The sequence below is a fragment of the Molossus molossus genome, unplaced genomic scaffold (genome assembly GCF_014108415.1).
Source record: "Molossus molossus isolate mMolMol1 unplaced genomic scaffold, mMolMol1.p scaffold_m16_p_4, whole genome shotgun sequence".
NCBI lineage: Eukaryota > Metazoa > Chordata > Mammalia > Chiroptera > Molossidae > Molossus > Molossus molossus.
In genome coordinates, this window is record NW_023425377.1 from 82758196 (window position 1) to 82777621 (window position 19426).

Sequence of the window (19426 nt, forward strand, 5' to 3'; positions counted from 1 at the left end):
GTAATGTGAACTTGGGACAACTACCATTATTTCCATTTTCTAACACAGCAGAACCCAAAGGAAAATCTTTAACGTGAACCAAAGGAAACTTGGTAACACCATACTCTATTTTTTCTAAACTTCAAATAGTTCCAAAATGGCAAGAAGTAGCCTAGAAGAATTCAAAATTTTGTTCCAGCAGAGTTCACAATCTTCCTCTTTTCCTTTAAAATACAGTTTTCAAAAACTGAAGTATAAGTAAAGATGAGGCACAGTGTTTAATCTTACTAGCAAATTAAGAAATGAACATTATAACCAGAATGAAATAGCACCATGTATTTACTAAAATGATCAAAAGGTTGCCTTTTCTCTTTTAAGTTATAAAATTCCTCAAAATGTTTGGAAAACCTGTACTGATGTGATAACATTTTAAATTAGCACAATACTACCTGGCAAAAAAAAGGAATTACCAAACTGTTTATACCTTTTGGCCCAGTAATTCTTTTTCTGATAATTACTCTAAAAAATAATTCAAAAGAAAAACAGAAAGCAGTTCATAAAAAGATATTTCTTGCCCCGGCCAGTGTGGCTCAGTTGGTTAAAGCATTGTCCCATATGTCAAAAAGTGGCAGGTTTGATTCCTGGTCAGGGCACAGACCCAGATTGCAGGTTCAATCCCTAAACAGGGCACATATGGGAGGCAATCAATCGATGTTTCTCTCTCACACTGATGTTTCTCTCTCTCTCTCTAAATAAAAAAACATTTCTTTTTGGAGAGTCATAATGCTGAAAACTATAAACAACCTAAATTTTGACACAGAAACTTTCATATTAATTGTGGCATATTGCCAACTCAAAGCAGCCAGCCAAAAAAATAAATATGAAAATAATACAGTAACATTAAAAAGTTTATAAACTGTCACTTTAAAAAAGTAATACAATCAACCAGGGGATGCCAGGACAAAAGAATCTAACTGTATTGCAAGTGTATGAGACACATCACTGAAGGGAGTTAGGGGTGGTGGGGAGCTTATAAGTAACTTTGGAAAACTGTTTTGACTCAAAACTATAAGAAAAAAACAAAACAAAAACAATTGCAGCTAAACACTGTACTTTAGTTGATCAAGTTGCTTCGTATGGGAATATGAGTTAACAAGTCTGAAACCATTGGCACATACATTGGAGTCAAATAAATAAGCAAATAAATGGTGGATGATGGGAGCCAGGCTTCTCGCTGTCTGAGAAGGAACTTACAGATAAGCAAGAAGGAAAGGCTAGAATGGCCCATGTAGTAATGGATTTGACAGAGATATTAATATAAGCTTGTATTTAGCTAAATGTGGATACAGATGGAGAGATACAGAAACAATTGTTCATACGAGTGTATACATGGGTTAGTATAAATGCAAGTATTTCCTAACTCTGTCAGGTGAGAGGGCTCCTGTGCTATTCTTCCCCCTAAACTCATAACTCTATTCTATTCATGACAAAAACGTCACATAAACCCAATATAAAATACTTGACCAATACTTCTCAAACTGTCATGGTCATAAAAAATGGAAAGAGAAACTGTCACAGATCAAAGACTTAGGAAGATATAACAACTAAATGTGATGTGGGACCCTGAACTGGATCCTAGAACAGAAAGAGAACATTAATGGAGAAGCTGATGAAATCAACACAGAGTCTGTAGTTTAGTTAATATAAATGTACCAATGTTGGTTTCTAAGTTCTGACAAACCTACCATGGTAATGTATGATGTTAACAATGAGGAAAACTGGGTGTGCGATATATGGGAACTTGCACTCTCTTTGCAAGTTTTCTGTAAATCTAAAATCATTCCAAAACATTTTAAAGAGCAACACATATAACAAGTATATATACCCTATGACTCAACTATAGAAAATATAACATGGATATAAAGACAGATTGGAAAAATAGTGGTTTTAGGTTACTAGGGAACATTAAAATCTTTTCCATTTACTAGAACGCGGTTTTAAACCTCCCAAAGCCCCCAATAATAGGGAACATCTGCCCTTGGTGACACAGGAAAAATCACACGAGCCTGAGAAAAAAGAACCATAGCATGATCTCCACTGGAGAAGGTATAAAGTCCAGTAGTGTCAACTGAAATAAAAGGAAGAGAAAGCAGAGGTGACAGAGAACACAGCTGAACTGGCAGAACAAGGCAGTGCTTCTAGCCAGGAAATATGTACTATGCCCAAGTCTCAAAAATCACCAGAATTTCCCTTAGTGATTTTCTGGGTCAGGAGAAGACATCTCTTTATTTGCTAATTTTCAGATTTTTGTACATATTTATTATTTTAAGCAATTTAATTGCAGAAAAAAGGGATGGAGGACAAGATATGCTCATTACTAAAGAAAAAGTCATGACTCCATGTTTAAATCCAGTTACCTTATGTAATCGAAGGTATACATGAGCCGAAGAGAGTTTGTCCACATGAAACCTACAAAGAATGAAAACCACTTTTAGCAAGATGTACAAGACAATTATCTCCTTGGGCCACCTGCATTTAAAGCATTCCAATCCAAAAAGTATTAACTCAGTGCCTATGACGATGCTAAGCACCATGAGAGTATAAAACACAGTCACCATCTCCACAGGGTTCACCATCAACTGGGAGAGAGAAGATAAACATGGGAAATTCTGCAGCTGTGAGAGACTACATGTCAAGATGAGTAGCAGAGACAATAAGTATTATATGCCCTGGAATGGGTGCTATTTCAAGTGACAGTGTGCTATCACCAGTGACAAAAGGCTTCCCTGGCAAACTGAGATTTGGTGGGTCCCTGACTAAAGCACAGAACTTAGAGAAAACAGGGAAAGGAATTTCATTTGAGAAGAGGTGAGAATGAAAGTCATTGGCAAGACTCCAATGCTGCAAGCCTGGGAGACTTGCAGCACCACTGACAGAAACACCTTACAGTTGGAATGGACACCAGTTTAGAGAAAAAGATGAAGGGACATCCTGAGTTTCAAGCAATGGCAAAACAATCGAAAGAGTAAGTCAAGCATAGTTGGAAGAGTAAGGTGAGGAATGAAGACAGGAAACAGACACATCATAAAATGGGTCAGTCTCAGACCCAGCCTTATACTTGGCAATGACACTAATATGTCTCCCGGGAGAGCATGGTGATTGCCCTTTATGACATGTCCTGTAAACATTCAGACTGCCCTCCTACCCCCACATCCTAAAGTTAACTTTCATTAAGACTCTATCATCCACCAATTTAATTAAATCTTTTTAAATGTACTATTTTTTTTTCACCTGACCGAACATTTTGGTATGTTAAGCTTTTCACATTTACAATTCGCCAAAGTTGAAGTTGACTGTCTCTCTTCCAACACCCAAAGATGCCCCCAGAATCCTAGCATCAAACAATAACACGATTGTCACTCTTTGATTCTGTTAACTTTAGTCATCTCCTTAGTCCTTACCTTTCCAAACTGAAGAATGTACAGTAAAACCCTAAAGAGGCACCATTACATACGATTATATATTTCTCTAGACATTTTCTTAGTGCTAATGTATTTTTTAAAAGTGAAATGGTCACACATTCACACAGTGTGATTCTATATAAAGGTTAAGATCATGCTGTTTCTAATGTCCTCTTTTTGAGGTTAAGCATCTTGATAGTCACTTGGATCCAGAAAAATATTACACATTTTTGGCAGCCTATGACAATGCTAGGTTTTATTCTTAACCATCACTGATAGCTAGAAATGAGTATAACATCTTAGTTTGATTTATTCTTCTCTAACTGGTTCACTGACTCATTTGCATTTCCATGTAAGAGAGTCCGACAGATTATCATCTTCAGCTTGGCATTTTTCCACCAGAAAATGGTTTTTTTGCAAATCTAGAAATTGTATCTCATCACCCTCTTTCAGGATCTTAGGAAAATACTCCATTAATAAGCAAGCTCAATTGAGAAGTAACTTCTCCCATTCCAACTTGCTTTAAGCCACTTCTCTATTTACAACAACTCTCCTTTATACCCATAATAGCTCAATTGTATTCTGATTGTTCTTAAAGGTCTCTGATGTAGAATTTTACCAAAAGAAATTCACAAATAATTCAATATATATCTAACGGATTCATACATAAGTAGTCAAAGTATTAAAACACACACGGGTATATCACTGCCAATATACACCAACTTCAGGTATGTATACCTCTACCTAGATGCATAAAAGCATGGGCCTTTGCTAAAAGGCCAACTCTGTAAATAAACTATCTTGAGCGAGTTTCCTTAAAAAAAACCTTTCCAAACCTCCCAAAATGCTTACTCAAAGTTTAAATTCTGCCCACTATTTCCCTCTTCTGTTTTATCTTCCTCTCCCTGTTTAATCACTACTGAGTGCAGAGACTACAACGTTAAATAAATGAGAATCAATGACCTGTGGATAAAGAGATGCAGGGTCCCAGAAGCTGAGTCATTTAACTTCTTCAAGTGGGATCTCTCATTAAGGAGGTTACTAACATACACTATTTCTATTTTCCTTTGTTTAAAGATGAATTTAGTTCCATTCTCATTTTGTCCTAGGAAAATCCCCTGCTTAAAGGCACCTCAGAAGGTTTCCTGGTATAAACTCAGATGCTGACATTCAGAGGTAAAGTACCAGAGTGAAGCAGTGAACCAGGAAAATATGCCCTGGAATGTAAATCACAGCATCCTCCTTAGCACGCCCAGGAATGTTTCCAGGATTGAGTTTACGCACCAGAACAGGTCTTAAATTTAGGGCTCTTTCGGGTTACATCAGACCTCAAATAGCTCTGAAAGTAAGTCAATCACTTTCAACAACAGTCTTTAACCTCAAGTCTATTAAAGAGTGTCAAAGGGTAAAGGGTGTCTCGGTATCAGCAGATACCAGTTTGGGTACAGCCAATGTTAACAAAATGAAAACCCAAATCATAATACATGGGATGTACTTCGTAAACTGAAAATTTCTCTTCTGCTTAATTTTTTCTTAAATGTCAGGTAATAGGCTGTGGTAAATTGACTTTCATGGTGCATCTGACTATATAACCTTTTCTATGAAGATATTTCTGCCTCAAACCTGACATGTTAAAAATTTACAAAAGGGTCCTGGCTGGTTTGGCTTAGCAGTCGGAGCATTGGCCTGCGGACCAGAGTCCCAGGTTCAGTTCCCACTAGGGGCACGTACCCAAAAAAAAAAAATTTACAAAAGGTGCTCTTTCCCTGTCGCCGTGGAGTTGCGCGAAGGCGGAGGTTTGGGTGCATTGAAGATTCAGCTCTACCCACAACCCCTGCCATGGCCGGGGAAGATATTGCTGCTGGAAGTGTAATGGACATTAACACTGCTTTACAGGAGGTGCTGAAGACGGCCCTCATCCACGATGGCCTAGTGCGCAGAATTTGCAAAGCTGCCAAAGCCTTAGACAAGCGCCAAGACCACCTTCGTGCATTTGCATCCAACTGTGATGAGCCTATGTAGGTTAAGTTGGTGGAGGCCCTTTGTGCGGAACACCAAATCAACCTCACTGAGGTTGACGACAACAAGAAACTAGAAGAATGGGTAGGCCTCTGCAAAATCAACAGACAGGGAAAACCCCGTAAAGTGGTTGCAGTTGTGTGGTGGTTAAGGACTATGGCAAAGAATCTCATTGAGGAGTATTTCAAATGCAAGAAATGAACAAATAAACTTGGCTTCTGTTTCTCAAAAAAAAGAAAATTTACATAAGATAACTATATAACAGGTATTGCCACTCTTATCCCCCTTGACAGAATCTGAGAGACATAGGAGATAAAAGAAAGCCTATGTTCCAGAGACCTTCACAGGTCTGAGATCTAGACCTTCACAGGTCTGAGATCTAACCCTAAGGCATCATTTCCAGTTTAGATGGTAATTATAAATGAAGGGAGCTGGCAATCAGCTATTTACCATCAAATGTTCATAAACAAAATATAAAACATTAGTTCTAGTTTGAATCATAAGAGTCAGGTGGTTGGCCAGGTCTAAGAAAGTAAATTATGATCTACTGAAAGCAGAACCAAAATGATAACTTACCAAATATCTTCAGGCCAGCCATACTTTATTAGATCCTCATCTACAGGGAGATACAAGAGAACAAAGAAAAGGTAAAAAAACTGTCAAATGAAGATATGCCAGAGTTTATAGATAATTGGAAAGGGAGAAATAACAATCCTTTCCACAACTTTTCCCCCTCTCTTAGTAAATTTCTTCTTCTCCCTTAGAAGAAAAGAGTAATTCAGAGAGACTTTAATGCTTGAAAATTTTATTAAAATACTTTTTACAACCGGGCAATTATAGTTAAAAATTTTTATAATACTTAGAATCTAAAGTTCAGAGATATTTCTATGTGAAGACAATAAAACTGATAGCCCTGGCCAGTCTGGCTCAGGTTTTGCTCAGTGGTTAGAGAATCAGCCCTCAGATAAAAGAATCAAGGGTCCCATTCCCAGCCAAGGGCATGTAGTAGGGTTGCAGGTTTGACCCCCAATGCCTGGGTCATGTGGGAGGCAACCGATTGACGTGCCTCTCTCACATCGATGTCTCTCCCTCTCTCTCTGTCTCTCCTTTCCCACCTTTCACTCTATCTAAAAATCAATGGAAAGATATTCTTGGGTGAGGGAGGATTAACAAAAAAAAAACCACAAAAACCGATAAATCGGAGCAGCTGAGAAGTTAGATGATGTCTAAGAAAATTGATTCACTGTAATAATACTTATATGTTAAAATGGTTTTGCTAAAATTTTAAAACCAATGGATTATATTTTACTTCTTAAAAAAACAAAACAAAACACACCTCTCCATTATAAAAATGCAGAAAATTAGGGAATAAAGCAAACACCAGAAGTATAAAAAAGAAAATAAAATTCACCTAAAATTCTGTCACATATGAAAATAAAAATAAAACAGAAGAAGTAGCTACACGTTAAAAGTAATGTCTTGGGGGTTGGAACATGGGTATTGAAAAAAATGAATTAGGATGAATTTTTTTATTACAAATATTTTGTTACTATTTAAAATTTTAAAGTACGTATGTTAGGAAAAATAAAATAAGATTTAAAAAAGTTATTTGGCCCTGACTGGGTAGTTCAGTTAGAGTGTTGTCCCCATGCGCCAACATTGCAGGTTCAATCCCCAGTCAGGACACATACAAAAATCAACCAATGAGTGCATAAATAAATAGAACAACAAATCAATGTTTCTCTGTTTCTCCCTCTCTCAAAACAATTTTAAAAAATAGTTTTAATAAAAAACTAAAAGTTCTATGAATAAGTTAAAAATTGTAAGGTAAACAAAATAATTCGTATATGATTTAAATGTACCTAAGAGCCCGACCGGTGTGGCTCACTGGTTGAGCATCGACCCATGCACCAAGAGGTCACCAGTTCAATTCCCAGTCAGGGTACATGCCCAGGTTGTGGGCCTAATCCCCAGCAGGGAGAATGCAGGAGGTGGCCAATCAATGTTCTCTCTCATTGATGTTTCTCTCTCTCTCTTTCTCTCTAAAATCAATAAAGAAAAAAATATAAAAAATAAATAAATAAAATGTACCTAAGAAAGTATAATCTAACTTTAATGGGGTATTTATATCCCAGAAAAGCAAAAGAATGATAACTTTGGATGAGGGTACTCTTAGCATTGCAGACAACATGAGATTTCTGAAGGGCTTTCTACTAGCTTAAGTGGGATGCTGAGCAAATAGCCAATAGATTATCAGAACAAGTAAAGGGAAATCTAAAAACCTCTTCCTCAGGCAATGTTTGGCTCCCTGGTGACACCTGCTGGTTTATAAAAGTAACACACCTGAAAGCTTTTTTAGTGAAAGCAAATAATCCAATCAAAAATTCATTTATATTCGATCCAGCCCTTACTCTGAAGTCATCGAGGCTATTTAAAGTAAGTGTGATGTGCTAGGGAGCACTACAGGACAGGGTACTTTAAATATGTTATACTTTTCTGCCCTGGCCAGTGTGGCTCAGTTGGTTGGGCATCGTCCCTTGCAGGGAAAGGTTGCTGGATGATTCCCAGTCAAGGCACATGCCCAGGTTTCAGCTCAATTCCCAGTGGGGGACCAGTAGGAGGGAGCTAGTTGATGTTTCTCTCTCTCTCTTTCTCTCTAAAAATAAATAAATAAATAAATAACGGGGGGGGGGGGGGAGTTTGACCCTATGCTTTACTGCTGTTCTGTGCTGCAACTTATTTAAATAAATAAATAATAAATTAAAATGTTATGCCTTTCTTACAAAGCAGACAAGGAAAGTTGATGCCTCCAAATGACCCCAAGAGTTCTTGGGCAAAAGCTGGTCTATACATAAATTTTCTCCTACATATGTGTATAAGATATATATTTTTTTAATCCTCACCCAAGGATATTTTTCCATTGATTTTTCAGACAGAGTTGGGAGGGAGACAGAAACATCGATGTGAAAGAGACATATCGATTGGCTGCCTCCCACATGACTTGAACCAGGGCTGGGGATCAAATTGCAACCAAGTTACATGCCCTTGACCGGAATCAAACCCGCAACTCTTTGGTCCATAGCCCAATGCTCCAAACACTAAGTCAAACCAGCCATGGCCTACATATATTTTAATGACAACAAAGCACCACTCCAGCCCTGGCTGGTTTGTTCAGTGGTTAGAGCATCAGCCCACGGACCGGAGAGTCCTGGGTTCGGGTCCTGCTAAGGGCATGTACCCTGGCTGCAGTTTGTTCCCAGCCCCAGTTGGGGTCTTGTGGGTGGCAACCACTCGATGTGTCTCTCTCACACTGATGTTTCTCTCTCTCTCTCTTCCTCCCTCTCTCCCTCCTGCTCTATCTGAAGATAAATTCAAAAATGTCCTCGGGTGAGGATTAAAAACAAACAAACAAAAACATCACTCCAGCGGACTCCAGATAGAATCTAAATTGACACATGTAGACATAAATTCTATATCTAGATTTATATTTCTTATATATCTAGAATTAGATATAATTATTCCACAGGACATTTAAAGGATTTCACACACAAAAAGAAACAAACAAATATATAAAGGGTTCCAAAATCCAGCCCTTCCTAATCTATTCCTCCACAAAGCCTTCTCAGCTTTCCCTACTCTCTCTGCTCCCTCCACCTTTACAGTATTTGCTATTAATATTAATGTATTTTGCTCATACTTTTTTATAGATTTTACTTTTTTTTTTATCCTCACCCAAGGACATTTTTGCTTTTATTTTCAGATAGAGTGGGAGGGAGAGAGGAAGGAAGAAAGAGAAAGAAACATCACTGTGAGAGAGACACACTGACTGGTTTCCACCCACATGACCCTGACCGGGGCTGGGGACGAACCACATGCTAGATATGTGCCCTTACTGGGAACCAAACCTGGGACTCTCTGATCCACAGGCCAATGCTCTAACCACTGAGAAAACTAGCGAGGACAGATTTTTACTTTTTAAAGCAATATGAAGTTCATGGCAAAACTGATCCATACAGTGGAACTTCGATTCTCAAACTTAATTTGTTCCAGAAAGCTGTTGGAAAAGCGATTTGTTCAAACACCAAATCATTTTTTTCCCATTAGAACAATGTGTTTTCAAATATGGTGGCAAGCAGGACCGAAGTGAGGGTGAGTATGTGAGAGCATGAGCAAGTGTGAGAGAGAGTGTGTGAGTAGATGTGAGGATGGATGAGCAACCATGCAGCAGTGTGGAAACTTAGGGCAGAGGGTTCCGGTGCTGTGGATGGGTGACCAGCCAGCTATTGCTATATGGAGCTTATCAGGGTGCTTCTCCCTGCTGGGGACTGGAAGGCCCTGCCATTTTGGAAGATCTGCTGGGTCTTCCAAAAGGAGGCAGCAGGGAGGAGGAGGAGGAGGCAGCAGGGAGCAGCTAGGGCTCAGCAACCTGAGGCCACCAGTGTGCCTTGCACCATCAGACCAGTGGCGCCCACTGTGCCAACGTGGACCAGCACAGTACTGGCAATGTCAAGGTACCTGCTCCCGGAAGCAGCACTGAGATTCAGAAGCCACCACCACCCCCAGCAGCAGTAGCAGAAGCTGGCTCAGGAGCAAAGCCCCACCCCCAACAACAGCAAGGCTTGGAAACTGAGCACTGTCCCCAACAGCAATAGCAGTCAGTTTGGGAGCCGAGCACCATCCCCAGCAGCATTAGTGCCAGCTTGGGAGCAGAGCACCGTCCCTGACAGCAGCAGTGACTGGCTCTGGAGCAGAGCCCCACCAGGCAGTAGAGGTACCTGAGGACCTAAGCACCCCAACAGCACGCCAGCAGGACCCATGACAGAAGCACCTATGACAGACCAACATAAGCCACCAGCTTTTAATTCTCCAGGACCCAGAGTAGACAAGGGGTGCCACTCACCAGACTAATATGGGAGGCACAGCAGTCTTATCTGATACACACCGACCTGCCTACATGTCACAACATGCCTCACCTGGCTCGGAACTACCAGACTGCTAAAATGGTGAGACAGAGAAACAATCCCCAAATGAAAGAAAAGGAGGAATCACCAGAAAAGTAATTACATGAAATGGAAGCAAGCAATTTGTCAGATAAAGAATTCAAAGCAATGGTTTTAAGGGTGCTCAAACAACTTAGTGAGAACTACAAGCAACTTAATGAGTATTATAAAGAGCTCAATGGGAACTACGTCAGCATAAAAAAAAAAAAGAGGTAGAAGCTATGAATAAAAATCAAGTGGAAATAAAGAATGACATAGCTGATATAAAAAATACCTTGGAATTCAATAGCAGATTAGAAGCTAAAGACCAAATTAGTGAGTTAGAAGACAGGTAGAATAAACACCCCCAAATAGGGACCTTTGGCACAACACAAAATTTAACAACATTCACATCATAGGGGTACCAGAAGGAGAAGAGTCAGAGAAAGGACTAGAGAACCTGTTTGAAGAAATAGTGACAGAAAATTTCCCTAATGTGGTGAAGAAAAAAGTCATACAAGTCCAGGAAACACAGACACTCCCAAGAAAGATGAATCCAAAAAGACCCACAGCTAGACACATCATAATTAAAATGGCAAACATTAAAGACAAAAAAGAATCTTAAAGGCTACAAGAGAGAGACAGAAAGTTACCTACAAGGGAGCTCACATTAGACTGTCAGCTGATTTTTCAACAGAAACACTGCAGGTCAGAAGGGAGTGGCATGAGTATACAAAGTAATGAAAAGCAAGGGTCTGAATCCAAGACTATCTACCCAGCAAGGCTGTCATTCAAAATTAAAGGTATAATAAAGAGCTTCACAGACACAAAAAGGCTAAAGTAATTTACTACCACCAAAGCAGCACTGCAAGAAATGCTAAAGGGACTGTTGTAAGAAGACAACAAAATAGAGGAACACAGGCATAAAATTAAATGGCAACAAATAAGTACCTATCAATAATAACCTTAAATATAAATGGCTTAAACGCTCCAATCAAAAGACATAGGGTAGCTAAATGGATAAGAAAACACGACCACATATATGCTGTCTACAAGAGACCCACCTCACAACAAGACTCACAGAGGGTAAAAGTAAAGGGGTGGAAAAAAATTTTCCAGGCAAATGAAAATGAAAAAACAAAAAAACAAAAAACACAATGCTGGTGCAGCAATACTTACATCTGATAAGATAGCTTTCAAAATGAGGGGCATAATAAGAGACAAAGAAGGTCACTACATAATATTAAAAGGCTTGATCCAATAAGAGGATATAAACCCAGTAAACATATATGCACCAAATATAGGAGTACCAAAATATATTTAAAAGCTTCTGGAGAACTTCAAAGGAAAGACCAATAGAAATACAATCATAGTAGATAACTTTAAAATCTCACTGACACCACTGGGTAGATCTTCTAGACAAAAAATTAACAAAGAAACAGAATCCCCAAATGACACAGTAGATTAGTTGGATTTAATTAATATTTACAAACCATTTCACCCCAAAGCTGCAGATTATACATTTTTCTCAAGTGCACACAGAACATTCTCAAAGATAGACCACATTTCAGGACACAAAGTAAGTTTCTACAAATTCAAGAAGAATGAAATCATATCAAGCATCTTCTTGGATCACAATGGCATGAAATTAGAAATCAATTACAATAAAAACATTCAAAAACATTCAAACATGTGGAGGCTAAATATCATGTTATTAAACAATGAATGGGTTACCCATGAGATCAAGAAAGAAAGAAAAAACTTCCTAGAAACTAATGAAAATGAACACACCAAAACACAAAATCTATGAGACACAGCAAAAGCAGTCCTGAGAGGGAAGTTCACAGCAATACAGGCCTACCTCAAGAAACAAAAAAAATTCTAATAAACTATCTAACCCTACAACTTAAATATTTAGAAAGAGAACAGAAAGAATAACCCAGAGTTAGTAGAAAGAAGGAAATAATAAAGATTAGAGAGAAAATAAATGACATAGAGATGAAAAAAACAATACAAAAGATCAATGAAACCAAGAGCTGGTCTACTGAAAAGATAAGCAAGATTGATCAACCTTTAGCCAGACTCACCAAGAAACAAAGAGAGAGGACCCAAAAAATAAAATAAGAAGTGAAAAAGGTGAAGTAACAACTGACACCACAGAAATACAAAGGGTTGAAAGAAAATACTATGAACAATTATATGCCAACAAATTCGACAACCTAGGCAAAATGAAAAAATTCTTAGAATCATATAGTCTTCCAAAACTCAACTGGGAAGAGTCAGAAAACCTGAACAGACCAATAACAATTAAGGAAAGAAATAGAAGCAGTAATCAATAAACTCCCAGCAACCAAAAGCTCTTGTCTGCATGGCTTCACAGGGGAGTTTTACCAAGCATTCAAAGAAGAACTATCACCTATTCTCTTCAAACTAACCCAAAAAATTCAAGAGGAAGGATGATTTCCAAGCTCTTTTTATGAGGTCAATATAATCCTAATCCCAAAACTAGATACAAACACTACAAGGAAAGAGAATCACAGGCCAATATTCCTGATGAACAGATGCCAAAATCCTCAACAAAATCTTAGCAAACTGGATACAGCAATATATTTTTTTAAATTATACACCACGACCAAGTGGGATTTATGCCAGGAATGCAAGGCTAGTACAATATTCATAAATCAATAAATGTGATACATCACATAAACAAAATTAAAGATAAAAATCATATGATCATATCAATAGATGCTGAAAAAGCATTTGACAAAATCCAGCACCCATTTTTGATAAAAACTCTCAGCAAAGTGGGAATAGAAGTATCATACTTCAAAAAAATAAAGGTCATATATGACAAATGTACAGCCAACATCATATTCAATGGGCAAAAACTATAAGCATTTCCCTTAAGAAAGGGAATAGGACAGAAATGTTCACTTTTGCCACTCTTATTCAACCTAGTACTGGAAGGCTCAGCCACAGCAATCGGACAAGAAGAAAAAAATAAAAGGGATCCAAACTGGAAAGGAGGAAGTGAACTATCATTATTCACAGATAACATGATATTGTACACAGAAAACCCTAATACCATGAAAAGAACTACTAAATTTAATAAATGAATGTGGCAAAGTAGCAGGATACAAAATCAACATCCGGAAATGTGTGGCATTTTTATACACCAATAATGAACATACAGAAAGAGAAACTAAAAAAACACTCCCATTTACTACTGCAACAAAAAAATTAAGATACCTAGGAATAAACTTAACCAAAGATGTAAAGGACCTGTTTGCAGAAAACTACAGGACATTGAAAAAAGAAATAGAGGAAGCTATAAAAAAGTGGAAACATATACTTTGTTCATAGATTGGAATAATTAACATCATTAAAATGTTCTTACTACTCAAAGCAATCTATAGATTCAGTGCAATCCCCATTAAAATACCAACTCTAGCCCTGTCCAGTCTGGCTCAGCGGTTAGATTGTTGGTCTGTGGACCAATGAGTCATGGGTTCAATTCCGGTCAAGGGCACATTCTTAGGTTGCGGTTCGTCCTCGGCCCTGGCCAGGGTCTTGCAGGAGGCAACCAGTCGATGTGTCTCTATCACATCAATGTTTCTCTCGCTCTCTCTCCCTCCCTCCCACTCTATTTGATGATAAATGAAAAAATATCCTCGGGTGAGGATAAAAAATACCAACTACATATTTCACAGAACTAGAACAATTACTCCAAAAGTTTATATGGAACCAAAAAGACCCCAAATAGCCACAGCAATCTTGAAAAAGAAGAATAAAGTAGGAGGATCACATTACCAAATATCAGGTTATACTACATAGCCACTGTAAGTAATCAAAACAGCCTGGTACTAGCACAAGAACAGACATATAGATCAATGGAACAGAACAGAGAATCCAGAAACTGACCCAAGACATCATGCTCAATTAATATTTGACAAAGGTGGCAAGAGCATACAGTGGAGTAAAGACAGCCTCTTTAATAAATGGTGTTGGGAAAATTGGACAGGTACATGCAAAAAAATGAAACTAGACCACCAACTTACACCATACACAAGAATAAACTCAAAATGGATAAAAGACTTAAATGTCACTTATGAAACCATAAAAATCCTAGAAAACGTAGGCAGCAAAATCTCAGACATCACATATACAGCAGACTTTTCACTGATACATTGTCTAGGTCAAGATAAATAAAGGAAAAAAGTAATAAATGGGACTACATCAAACTAAAAAGCTTCTGCACAGCAAAAGAAACCAGCATTAAAATGGTTTCACTTTCTGAAGAACATATTTGCCAATGATACATCAGATAAGGGGTTAATTTCCAAAATATATAGAGTACTCATACAACAAAAGGAAGACAAATAATCCAAAAAGGGGGGCTAAATAGATACCTTTCCAAACAGGACATACAAATGGCCAGGAGTCTTATGAAAAAAAAAAAAAGTGCTCAATGTCACTAATCATCAGAGAGATGCAAATTAAAACAACAATGAGGTATCATCTCACACCTCCCAGAATGGCCGCCATCAACAAATCATCAAGCAACAAAGTTCTGGGGAGGGTGTGGAGAAAAGGGGACTCTAGTACACTGCTGGTGAGAATGCAGACTGGTGCAGCCACTATGGAAATCAATATGGTGTTACCTCAAAAAATTAAAAATTAAAGTGCCATTTGACCCAGTGATCCCGCTTCTAGGACTATACCCTAAGAAGCCTGAAACACCAATCAGAAAGAATATTTGTACCCTGATGTTCATAGCAGCACTATTTACAATCGCTAAGATCTGGAAACAGCCCAAGTGTCGATCAATAGATGAGTGGATAAAAAAGCTGTGGTACATATACACAATGGAATACTAAGCATGTGTAAGGAAGAAAGATCTCTTATCCTTTGAGATGACATGGAGGGACCTGGAGAGTATTACGCCAAGCGAAATATGCCAATCAGAGAAAGACAAGTATCACATGATCTCACTTATTTTTAGAATATAATAAACAAAATAAGCTGATGAACAAAATAGACCCAGAGACACAGAAGTAAGGATCAGACTGACTAACCTCAGAGGAAAAGGGGAGGAGGCGTGGAAGAACTTATATGCATATATGCATAACCAGTAGACATAGAAAATAATACTGCAAAGGGGGTGTTGGGAGTGGGGAGGAGGTTGTCAATGGGGGAAAAAGAAGAAATATCTGTAATAAAATTAATTAATTAAAAAAACAATGTGAATTGAATTAATCTGTTCCAGATCCACAAATGATTCCCTGTTTTAACCTTTCTTATATACAGTACATGCCTCGTGTACTGTTTAATCTATAAACAAACACTTCTTTTCTTAAATTTATGGAACCACTCCCTACTAGCCTTAAAGGAATCACTTTCAGCACTCGTTCCAGGGGTGTTTTTCAGGGTGGCATGCAGCATCTCCACTTTTTCACAAATCACTGCCTTGGAATTACTGTCACCAGCTAACTGATTTTCATTTATCCAAATTAACAACAGTTTTTCTACCTCTTCAATTGCCTGTCATCATTGTTTCTTTCACACCCTTAGCAACATTAACACTCTTGACGGCCTCTTTATGTTTTAAAGTTGTGCTAATCATTGCTAATCATCCATTTCACCAGCAACAAAAGCATTATCCCCTGTTAGCTGCCTGAGAGAAGCTTTCTGTCATGCTGATATATCAGCATGGAAAGGGCTCCCAGGTAGAGTTTTGTTCCACAGCCAAGATATTTTTTCCATGAACAACTTGGTGGAGAAGGGAACTGTTCAAGATGCCAGAACTGAGGTTTGACTGTAATTGTGTTAGTGTTTCCCTCCACCTGAATACTGTGAAAATACAGACTAAATCTTCCTCTTTGGATACTCACAGAGGCTGACACAAATAGACCCAGCAAACAGTAAACCCAAATGGAAGGAATAAGAGACATGGGGCAATGTCACTGGCACAGCTGCTTCAGGTCAGTCAGCACCACTGGTAGTCCACCAGTGTGAACCAGAACCAAGGCAGCTCTTCATTGTAAGAAATACTACCACTCCCTGCCCCCACCCCTGTAAAACCTGTTCAACCCTGTGCTGCATAGTGTGAAACCTGCAGCTCTGCTTTAGGTGCTTCTCAGTCATCTCAGTCTTGGGTTAGCAAACTTGATGTGATAGAAAGAAAAGTAGATTTGGTCAGGTTTGGATTCATATCTACTGTAGATGTAACCATGGCTCTTATAACTGTGCCATACTGTTCAATGTAATATAGGAGGTAGCATCCTCTCTTCAGCTAATTCATCAGGAGAATGCTATGAGAAAAATACAAATTATCTATGACAATTTATGGGTTACTAGGAAAAATATAAAACTCTAGTATTGATATACAGTGGAACCTCAGTTCTTAAACTTAATTTGTTCCAGAAGGCTGTTTGAGAAGCGATTTGTTAAAAAAACCAAACCAATTTTTCTCATTAGAAATCATGTAAACTGAAGTAATCCATTCCAGCAACAAAAGCAAAACACATGAAAATATTCACAGCACAATTTCTCAAGATATTAATGTTGTGAGATTTAGCAGTAAACTGATTCATACTCGCAAATTATCTCGTTTGTCACCTGAGAGACGTGTGACTGATCATACAGGTGTCAGCATAAAAGGGTTGTCAGGTCAATAACCCAAGTTTTGTTTGACAACCAAGACACCCCCCACAAGATACACACTCACAAACACACCATGAACAACTTGGTCAAGAACCAAACTGTTCAAGGAGACGTTTGAGAACCAAGGTTTGAATATAGTGTGAACAGCTTCTCTATAAAGTCACACCCAGTCAGTGTCATAAATTCATTATTAAAAAAAAACACTGTTTATAAATGAGTTACATTATTCTGTTTTGTTTTTTCCTCTTGGCTAAGATGTAATAGTTTTGCTTATACTGATTTGGCTTTATAGCAACCAGTGGTATAGCAAGGTTCTAAACTACATAACAATACCTATCACATTATTATATATCATATATGCCATATATTATGCATGTCATTTTAAAAATAAGTAAGTATACATATATTAACGATATCATTACATCACTGCTCTTTGACATTTTAAAAATTTTGGCCTTATTTATTTCATTAATGTCAAATGTCTCATACTGAAGAATGTTATACTTGCCTCTTTTAAAGGATCAAATTTAAACTGTTTTCAGTTTCAAACTGCACCTAGAACAGACACTGATGGTTTTAGAAAAGAAAAGAAAAGCAATACCTGGAGGTTAAAGAAAGGTGATTGCAGTGAATTAGCCAGCTTTCAGACTACTGAGGCAGAGTCATCACCCTGGAGTGTTCCCAGTGGAGGGAGGAAGCAGCTCTGGGGAACTAAGAAGCTCCTGTGATAGTAACTAATACTTACTGAGTGCCCACTATGGCACAGGCACTTTACCCAGGCTCTTTCATTAACCTTCATTAGCCCTGCAAGGTAGATACCATCCCTTGATCTTCTTACATCTAACAAATCTGACGTTCAAAGAGGTTAAGTAACTATAGCTAGTTTGCTAAAGAACTGGAATTTTAACCTAAACTGGCCTGATTTTTTTTTTTTTTTTTTAATCTTCACCCGAGGACATTTTCCCATTGTTCAGGTAGAGTGGGAGGGAGAGAGAGGAACAGAGAGAGAGAAACATCGATGTGAAAGGAACACATCGAGTGGCTGCCACCCACACGACCGACCAGGGCTGGGGACAAACTGCAACCAAGGTACGCGCCCTTAGCGGGAACCGAACCCGGGTCTCTCAGGACCGCAGGTTGACGCTCTAACCGCTGAGCCAAACCGGCCAGGGCTAAACTGGCCTGATTTAAGAGCTGTCTTTTCCAAAACATTACACTACCCAGAGAGATAAGCAGCTGGGTTTTCCAAGCTATTTTCTCTAAGAGTTCTTGTTGCCATTCTTTTCTCTCTCACCTCCCACATCTGAGGGTCTGGGCTGTCAACTCACTGCTCTCTTGATCAAGAGCACTGAACTTCACTTTTCTCTCCCTCCTCACTCCTGAAGTCAAAAAGGTTATCCCCTCAGGCAATGTTTTTCTTTTATTTATTTATTTATTTTTATCCTCACCCAAGGATATTTTTCCATTTTTTGTACAGATAGAGTGGGAGGGAGAGAGAGTGAGAAACATCGACGTGAAGGGACACATCGAGTGGCTGCCACCCGCACGACCAACCAGGGCCGGGGACAAACTGCAACCGAAGTACGTGCCCTTAGTGGGAACCGAACCCGGGTCTCTCCGGACCGCAGGCCGATGTTCTAACCGCTGAACCAAACCGGCCAGGGCTATAAAGCTTTCTTTTTATCCTCACCCGAGGACATTTTTCCATTTTTTTTTGTTCAGGTAGAGTGGGAGGGAGAAGAGGAACAGAGAGAGATACATCGATGCGAATGGGACACATCGAGTGGCTGCCACCCGCACGACCAACCAGGGCCGGGGACAAACTGCAACCGAGGTACATGCCCTTAGCGGGAACCGAACCCGGGTCTCTCTGGACTGCAGGCCGACGCTCTAACCGCTGAGCCAAACCGGCCAGGGCCTTCTTTTAAAATTTAGTACAAATTCATTAGTGAGTCAAAAAATTAATTTAACAGACTGAGACTAGCTTTTAAAACATGAAATAAAACTCAAAACAGAGGGCATAACAAATGGTATCGGTATTTTTGTAAATTTTTGTTTTAGTTACATGATTGTGTTCAGCATGAAATAATGTGTTTCATTTTGAAAGCATGGTGCCCAGGCTAGTGTTGCTCAGTGGTTAGAGTGTCAGCCCGAACACCAAAGGGTCACAGGGTTTGATTCTTAGTCAAGGGCTTGTACTTGGGTTCCAGGTTTGATCCCCTGCCCCATCCCAGATCCAGCCCGTGAAGGAGGCAATCAATCAATGTGATCCCCACCCTCCTTTCTCCCTTCCACTCTAAAAATCATGGAAAAAACATCCTCAGG

At 38.8% G+C, this 19426-nt stretch overlaps 1 protein-coding gene and 1 pseudogene across 1 annotated transcript in view; one reads left to right on the forward strand and one right to left on the reverse strand.

Moving 5' to 3' along the window:
- The window catches only part of CCDC25 (coiled-coil domain containing 25), a 47506-nt gene that overhangs the window by 21946 nt on the left and 6134 nt on the right, over window positions 1–19426 (reverse strand). Inside the window, 2 exon segments of the mRNA XM_036240460.1 lie at window positions 2397–2448; window positions 6036–6075. Of these exon segments, the coding sequence (XP_036096353.1) occupies window positions 2397–2448; window positions 6036–6075 (92 nt within the window).
- LOC118615479 lies at window positions 5280–5660 on the forward strand (annotated as a pseudogene).